A 9,278-nucleotide genomic window follows, 5' to 3' on the forward strand; every position below is an offset into this window, starting at 1 on the left:
TGGGCTATAGCCCATGGTCCAAAATGATGAGAAACGAGGCTAACTTTTTTTTCCAAAATTTCAAAAAACATGGGCTATAACCCATCGTTTTTGTCATTTCGTCATTTTTTTTAAATCCACAAAAATGATGAAAAACGGCGTGCCATAGTATGCCGTACGATATGGGCTATAGCCCACGGTCCAAAATGATGAGAAACGAGGCTAATTTTTTTTTCAAAATTTCAAAAAACATGGGCTATAACCCATCGTTTTTGTCATTTCGTCATTTTTTTCAAATCCTCAAAAATGATGAAAAACGGCGCGCTATAGTATGCCGTACGATATGGGCTATAGCCCATGGTCCAAAATGATGAGAAACGAGGCTAACTTTTTTTTTTCAAATTTAAATAAACATGGGCTATAACCCATCGTTTTTGTCATTTCGTCATTTTTTTCAAATCCTCAAAAATGATGAAAAACGGCGCGCTATAGTATGCCGTACGATATGGGCTATAGCCCATGGTCCAAAATGATGAGAAACGAGGCTAACTTTTTTTTTTCAAATTTCAAAAAACATGGGCTATAACCCATCGTTTTTGTCATTTCGTCATTTTTTTCAAATCCTCAAAAATGATGAAAAACGGCGCGCTATAAAATGCCGTACGATATGGGCTATAGCCCATGGTCCAAAATGATGAGAAACGAGGCTAACTTTTTTTTTTCAAATTTAAAAAAACATGGGCTATAACCCATCGTTTTTGTCATTTCGTCATTTTTTTCAAATACTCAAAAATGATGAAAAACGGCGCGCTATAGTATGCCGTACGATATGGGCTATAGCCCATGGTCCAAAATGATGAGAAACGAAGCTAACTTTTTTTTTTCAAATTTAAAAAAACATGGGCTATAACCCATCGTTTTTGTCATTTCGTCATTTTTTTCAAATCCTCAAAAATGATGAAAAACGGCGCGCTATAGTATGCCGTACGATATGGGCTATAGCCCATGGTCCAAAATGATGAGAAACGAGGCTAACTTTTTTTTTTTCAAATTTAAAAAAACATGGGCTATAACCCATCGTTTTTGTCATTTCGTCATTTTTTTCAAATCCTCAAAAATGATGAAAAACGGCGCGCTATAGTATGCCGTACGATATAGGCTATAGCCCATGGTCCAAAATGATGAGAAACGAGGATAACTTTTTTTTTCAACATTTCAAAAAAAATGGGCTATAACCCATCGTTTTTTTCATTTTTTCATTTTTGTCAAATCATCAAAAATGATGAAAAACGGCGCGCTATAGTATGCCGTACGATATAGGCTATAGCCCATGGTCCAAAATGATGAGAAACGAGGATAACTTTTTTTTTCAAAATTTCAAAAAACATGGGCTATAACCCATCGTTTTTTTCATTTTTTCATTTTTGTCAAATCATCAAAAATGATGAAAAACGGCGCGCTATAGTATGCCGTACGATATAGGCTACAGCCCATGGTCCAAAATGATGAGAAACGAGGATAACTTTTTTTTTCAAAATTTCAAAAAACATGGGCTATAACCCATCGCTTTTTTCATTTTTGTCAAATCATCAAAAATGATGAAAAACGGCGCGCTATAGTATGCCGTACGATATAGGCTATAGCCCATGGTACAAAATGATGAGAAACGAGGATAACTTTTTTTTTCAAAATTTCAAAAAACATGGGCTATAACCCATCGTTTTTTTCTTTTTTTCATTTTTGTCAAATCATCAAAAATGATGAAAAACGGCGCGCTATAGTATGCCGTACGATATAGGCTATAGCCCATGGTCCAAAATGATGAGAAACGAGGATAACTTTTTTTTTCAAAATTTCAAAAAACATGGGCTATAACCCATCGCTTTTTTCTTTTTTTCATTTTTGTCAAATCATCAAAAATGATGAAAAACGGCGCGCTATAGTATGCCGTACGATATAGGCTATAGCCCATGGTACAAAATGATGAGAAACGAGGATAACTTTTTTTTTCAAAATTTCAAAAAACATGGGATATAACCCATCGTTTTTTTCTTTTTTTCATTTTTGTCAAATCATCAAAAATGATGAAAAACGGCGCGCTATAGTATGCCGTACGATATAGGCTATAGCCCATGGTCCAAAATGATGAGAAACGAGGATACCTTTTTTTTCAAAATTTCAAAAAACATGGGCTATAACCCATCGTTTTTTTCTTTTTTTCATTTTTGTCAAATCATCAAAAATTATGAAAAACGGCGCGCTATAGTATGCCGTACGATATAGGCTATAGCCCATGGTCCAAAATGATGAGAAACGAGGATAACTTTTTTTTTCAAAATTTAAAAAAACATGGGCTATAACCCATCGTTTTTTTCATTTTTTCATTTTTGTCAAATCATCAAAAATTATGAAAAACGGTGCGCTATAGTATGCCGTACGATATAGGCTATAGCCCATGGTCCAAAATGATGAGAAACGAGGATAACTTTTTTTTTCAAAATTTCAAAAAACATGGGCTATAACCCATCGTTTTTTTTGAAAACTGGAAGACTCACTCCAAATACCTTAAGGAAAACTCCTCAGACATAAACTAAGAAAATATTATCTCGTCATGCTCATAAAGTGCTGCAAAGTGCCAAAAGTGCAGCAGAAAACATTTGGGTCATAGGCCCATCGTCAATGCCTCACCTACTGACAGGCATGAATGAAGTTTTAGCTGCAAATGGTAGCATAAATAAATCACATCAATACACACCACATAATGTGATGTGAACTGACACGATGAAGCTTCACTCGCACATTATAAAAGACATACATCACTTCAACCAACATCACATACCTACCCTAACCTAACCCCATGTTCATTATGTGATGTGGGACTGGGATGACATGATAAGGCCTTACTCACAAATGTGAAATGAGACGACATAAACACACATCACATACCGGGCCTGTGTTCATAGGTGATGTGGGATTACGCTAAAATTTAAAAAAACATGGGCTATAACCCATCGTTTTTTTTCATTTTTTCATTTTTGTCAAATCATCAAAAATGATGAAAAACGGTGCGCTATAGTATGCCGTACGATATAGGCTATAGCCCATGGTCCAAAATGATGAGAAACGAGGATAACTTTTTTTGTTCAAAATTTCAAAAAACATGGGCTATAACCCATCATTTTTTTCATTTTTGTCAAATCATCAAAAATTATGAAAAACGGCGCGCTATAGTATGCCGTACGATATAGGCTATAGCCCATGGTCCAAAATGATGAGAAACGAGGATAACTTTTTTTTCAATATAATAAAAGAGAACCAAGGCCAAATCAAATTAGTTTTTGATCAAATGTGTTTTTGATCAAATGTTTGTGACCAGTAATGTACCCATACCTTTCATGCTGTACTGATTAATGATAATGTTTAGATTAATGTGTAGACTGAGGGAATCAAAGAATGTATTAATTATGGCCTTAACAGGGATCACACAGAGTGACAGTCTTCTCCTCATGTTTCTGGAAACAATGTGTTTAATTGACAAGGACTGCCTGGAGTGAAAATAGCCTGATACATATAGGCTATATCTCTGTGTTGTTGTTTTGTATTTACTGTCATGTTTTTCCCTGTTGTACCACTACCTAGAGAACAGGACATGTGTACCACTACCTAGAGAACAGGACATGTGTACCATACCTAGAGAACAGGACATGTGTACCATACCTAGAGAACAGGACATGTGTACCACTACCTAGAGAACAGGACATGTGTACCACTACCTAGAGAACAGGACATGTGTACCACTACCTAGAGAACAGGAGATGTGTACCATACCTAGAGAACAGGACATGTGTACCACTACCTAGAGAACAGGACATGTGTACCACTACCTAGAGAACAGGACATGTGTACCATACCTAGAGAACAGGACATGTGTACCATACCTAGAAAACAGGACATGTGTACCATACCTAGAGAACAGGACATGTGTACCATACCTAGAGAACAGGACATGTGTACCACTACCTAGAGAACAGGAGATGTGTACCATACCTAGAGAACAGGACATGTGTACCACTACCTAGAGAACAGGACATGTGTACCATACCTAGAGAACAGGACATGTGTACCATACCTAGAGAACAGGACATGTGTACCACTACCTAGAGAACAGGACATGTGTACCACTACCTAGAGAACAGGACATGTGTACCATACCTAGAGAACAGGAGATGTGTACCATACCTAGAGAACAGGACATGTGTACCACTACCTAGAGAACAGGACATGTGTACCATACCTAGAGAACAGGACATGTGTACCATACCTAGAGAACAGGAGATGTGTACCATACCTAGAGAACAGGACATGTGTACCATACCTAGAGAACAGGACATGTGTACCACTACCTAGAGAACAGGACATGTGTACCATACCTAGAGAACAGGACATGTGTACCACTACCTAGAGAACAGGACATGTGTACCATACCTAGAGAACAGGACATGTGTACCATACCTAGAGAACAGGACATGTGTACCATACCTAGAGAACAGGAGATGTGTACCATACCTAGAGAACAGGACATGTGTACCACTACCTAGAGAACAGGACATGTGTACCATACCTAGAGAACAGGACATGTGTACCACTACCTAGAGAACAGGACATGTGTACCATACCTAGAGAACAGGAGATGTGTACCATACCTAGAGAACAGGACATGTGTACCACTACCTAGAGAACAGGACATGTGTACCATACCTAGAGAACAGGACATGTGTACCATACCTAGAGAACAGGAGATGTGTACCATACCTAGAGAACAGGAGATGTGTACCATACCTAGAGAACAGGACATGTGTACCACTACCTAGAGAACAGGACATGTGTACCATACCTAGAGAACAGGACATGTGTACCATACCTAGAGAACAGGACATGTGTACCATACCTAGAGAACAGGACATGTGTACCATACCTAGAGAACAGGAGATGTGTACCATACCTAGAGAACAGGAGATGTGTACCACTACCTAGAGAACAGGACATGAGTACCATACCTAGAGAACAGGACATGTGTACCACTACCTAGAGAACAGGACATGTGTACCACTACCTAGAGAACAGGAGATGTGTACCATACCTAGAGAACAGGAGATGTGTACCATACCTAGAGAACAGGACATGTGTACCACTACCTAGAGAACAGGACATGTGTACCATACCTAGAGAACAGGACATGTGTACCACTACCTAGAGAACAGGACATGTGTACCATACCTAGAGAACAGGAGATGTGTACCATACCTAGAGAACAGGAGATGTGTACCATACCTAGAGAACAGGACATGTGTACCACTACCTAGAGAACAGGACATGTGTACCATACCTAGAGAACAGGACATGTGTACCACTACCTAGAGAACAGGACATGTGTACCATACCTAGAGAACAGGACATGTGTACCACTACCTAGAGAACAGGACATGTGTACCATACCTAGAGAACAGGACATGTGTACCATACCTAGAGAACAGGACATGTGTACCACTACCTAGAGAACAGGACATGTGTACCATACCTAGAGAACAGGACATGTGTACCATACCTAGAGAACAGGAGATGTGTACCATACCTAGAGAACAGGAGATGTGTACCATACCTAGAGAACAGGACATGTGTACCACTACCTAGAGAACAGGACATGTGTACCATACCTAGAGAACAGGAGATGTGTACCACTACCTAGAGAACAGGAGATGTGTACCATACCTAGAGAACAGGACATGTGTACCACTACCTAGAGAACAGGACATGTGTACCATACCTAGAGAACAGGACATGTGTACCATACCTAGAGAACAGGACATGTGTACCATACCTAGAGAACAGGACATGTGTACCACTACCTAGAGAACAGGAGATGTGTACCATACCTAGAGAACAGGACATGTGTACCACTACCTAGAGAACAGGACATGTGTACCATACCTAGAGAACAGGACATGTGTACCATACCTAGAGAACAGGACATGTGTACCACTACCTAGAGAACAGGACATGTGTACCACTACCTAGAGAACAGGACATGTGTACCATACCTAGAGAACAGGACATGTGTAACATACCTAGAGAACAGGAGATGACTATGTCATATATGTTTTGATGGGGGCCGGGGGTACTGACGGGCAGACAAATACATATTGATCTGATTGATTTCTCAAACAAAAATGTTTGAGAACCACTGGTTTAAACAACATTACGCCCCAAATGAGCAACTATACATTTTAGAAACCAAAAAAAGCTCAACCCAGACTATACCACTAAGAAGCTACTTTACATAAAAGCAGGCCCCCAAAGGCCCAGCTTATAATAATCAGACAGGCAACCCTGCTCAGTATGTCTGTCACAGCTGCTAGTTCCCATTGCATTGTTGCGTTGGGCTAACCAGATAACTGTCTTTGGACACGATACCATACACGAGTGCCATAAAACAGCAGGGACCTGGAGCTATAGCCTCTCACATTTTTCATGTAGATCTGCTATTTTTGGCGAGCGACAAACCCCGCAAAAATTAAAGGTCATTCATCAGCTTCAATTTTCATAGTTTTGTCTGTTCGTTTATTTTTTATTTTTTTTGGGGGGGGGGGGGTATATTTATGTTTGTTACATCACTTCCAATCTCACTTGTTTATCCTGTGTGAGTTCCTACTCCTGATTGGATAAAATTGGTATCCTGAGCTGAACATATTTTCTTAACTTAAAGGGACATTTCACCAATGAAACTCAATGTCAATAGTATTTGTAGTATAGTTAACAGTAGCGCAATTTGAAATGTGCACTCCATCTACTGTATGGCCAGAAACATATTGTAGTCTGTGTGTTTGACTGTGGATTGATACAATGAGCATGATGCTTTGGTGCACTCACCCCACCTGGGGGGGGGGGGGGGGGGGGGGGGCTGTTTTACTGAGACCATAGATAAATAACCCATTCTGACCGGGAACCCGTTTTGGTGTTAGCATCATGTTATGCTTTAGCTATTGAAAAATAGCAGATCTACAAGCTCATAGCGCGCCACCGAGTGGCGCGCTAAGAGCTTGTAGGTCTGCTATTTTTGGAAAAATCGAAGAACGACTGACATTTTTAGAATCTGATCTCAGGTCAGAATGGGTTAATCAGACCAGTGTGTGTCCAGTGGAAACCTCGTATGAATCTGATCTCAGGTCAGAATGGGATAAATAGATGCCTCATTGGCCGCTGCAGTTCGTTGGAGCGATGTGTGTTGAAGGAGGGGCGGAAACAATTTACACTGGGGGGGGGGGGGGGGGGGGGGGGAGGAGTTACGCCGGGAGTGTGGAATAAGGCACGTTACGTCACGCTGCCACTCAAGTGATTACTGGCCAATCACAGCGCATCTTTTCCGGGACTCGAACATGCACTCTGTGGCGCAACGCTCATGCTTCCGCGGTGCTCCGCAAGGAAACCTTCGGGAAAACTTTGCCCTCCCTTCGAGCACACATACGCCCCAGAGCCCTCCCTTCGAGCACACATACGCCCCAGAGCCCTCCCTTCGAGCACACATACGCCCCAGAGCCCTCCCTTGAGCACACATACGCCCCAGAGCCCTCCCTTGAGCACACATACGCCCCAGAGCCCTCCCTTGAGCACACATACGCTCCAGAGCCCTCCCTCGAGCACACATACGTCCCAGAGCCCTCCCTTGAGCACACATACGCCCCAGAGCCCTCCCTTCGAGCACACATACGCCCCAGAGCCCTCCCTTGAGCACACATACGCTCCAGAGCCCTCCCTTGAGCACACATACGCCCCAGAGCCCTCCCTCGAGCACACATACAGTACGCCCCAGAGCCCTCCCTTGAGCACACATACGCTCCAGAGCCCTCCCTTGAGCACACATACGCTCCAGAGCCCTCCCTTGAGCACACATACGCCCCAGAGCCCTCCCTTGAGCACACATACGCTCCAGAGCCCTGCCTCGAGCACACATACGCTCCAGAGCCCTCCCTTGAGCACACATACGCTCCAGAGCCCTCCCTTGAGCACACATACGCTCCAGAGCCCTCCCTTGAGCACACATACGCCCCAGAGCCCTCCCTTGAGCACACATACGCCCCAGAGCCCTCCCTTGAGCACACATACGCCCCAGAGCCGGAGGGGGCGTCGTCTATACCATTACATGTCTATGACTGAGACAACATGTAGTCCAAATGGTAAATGGTGCATTTATATAGCAGCCTTTATCCAAGGTGCTTTACATAGATTGTGCATCACATTCACCCATTCACACACACACATTACATACAACGATTGCAGCGGAAGCCATGCAAGGTACCAACCAGCACATCTGGAGCAATTTGGGGTTCAGTGTCTTGCCCAAGGACACTTCGACATGGAGGAGCCGGGATTCGAACCGCCGACCCATGGATCATTGGACGACCTGCTCTACCTCTTGAGCCACAGTCGTCCACAGTAGTCCAGGAACTTCCTAGTGAGACTTTAAAATACAGTACCAAAATATCTAAAATCACATACTGTATTATCTGGTTATCTTATCTTTACTGTATTATCTGGTTGCAAAAGGGGTGAAGTGGCCCTTTAAAGAAGCAGAGGGGCAGGACCCCTGTTACGGAACAAACAACAAATACAGCAATGATTATTTGGGAATAGATCTATTTAATAGGCTGCTTATTTTAACAAAGCAGCAACAACAAAAGAATCCAGAACCAAAGCTATGTCTGCTTGGTGACATGTTAGCTGATCCAGATGTCTAGTCATGTCCTGTTTCAGTAAATATTCAAGCTACAGTAATACTGCATATAATTACGCCAGTGGCTCAGGGGTAGAGTGGCCGGATGGTAACCGCAAGGTTCCCAGTTCGAACCCTGTGGGCTCCCCCAGAGTTAGTGTCGAAGTGTCCTTGAGCAAGACTCTGAACCCCGAAATTGCTCCCGATGTGCTGGTTGGTGCCTTGCATGGTTTCCGCTGCCATCGGATGTATGAATGTGTGTGTCTGTGTGAATGGGTGAATGTGATGCACAATCTATGTAAAGCGCCATGGATAAAGGCTGCTATATAAATGCACTATTTACCGTTTGAAATAAGTGGGAAAATGTGCAGAAAATATAAGACAAAAAAACACAAAAAATAAAAAAAACAACCACATACTGTACAACAAAAATGCGAATGTTCATGTGAAAAATGTTCAACTGGGTTCCGTCTCATTACCAACGGTCTTGTCACCCCTCCAGGCTATAGACAACCGTCTGCTCCGGCATCAT

The 9,278-nt window shown here is 42.3% G+C and overlaps 1 protein-coding gene across 1 annotated transcript in view; it reads left to right on the forward strand.

Annotated features, from left to right (window-relative positions):
• The window catches only part of LOC308312040 (guanine nucleotide-binding protein G(olf) subunit alpha-like), a gene marked incomplete at both ends in the record, with an annotated part of 92,421 nt that extends 84,657 nt beyond the window's left edge, over nucleotides 1–7,764 (forward strand). The window contains one exon of the mRNA XM_080794447.1: nucleotides 7,459–7,764. Within this exon, the coding sequence (XP_080650573.1) occupies nucleotides 7,459–7,764 (306 nt within the window). The remainder of the gene's footprint in view (nucleotides 1–7,458) is intronic.
• Nucleotides 7,765–9,278: the final 1,514 nt, after the last annotated feature.

Source organism: Protomyctophum bolini, assembly GCF_963924005.1.
Source record: "Protomyctophum bolini genome assembly, contig: SCAFFOLD_162, whole genome shotgun sequence".
NCBI lineage: Eukaryota > Metazoa > Chordata > Actinopteri > Myctophiformes > Myctophidae > Protomyctophum > Protomyctophum bolini.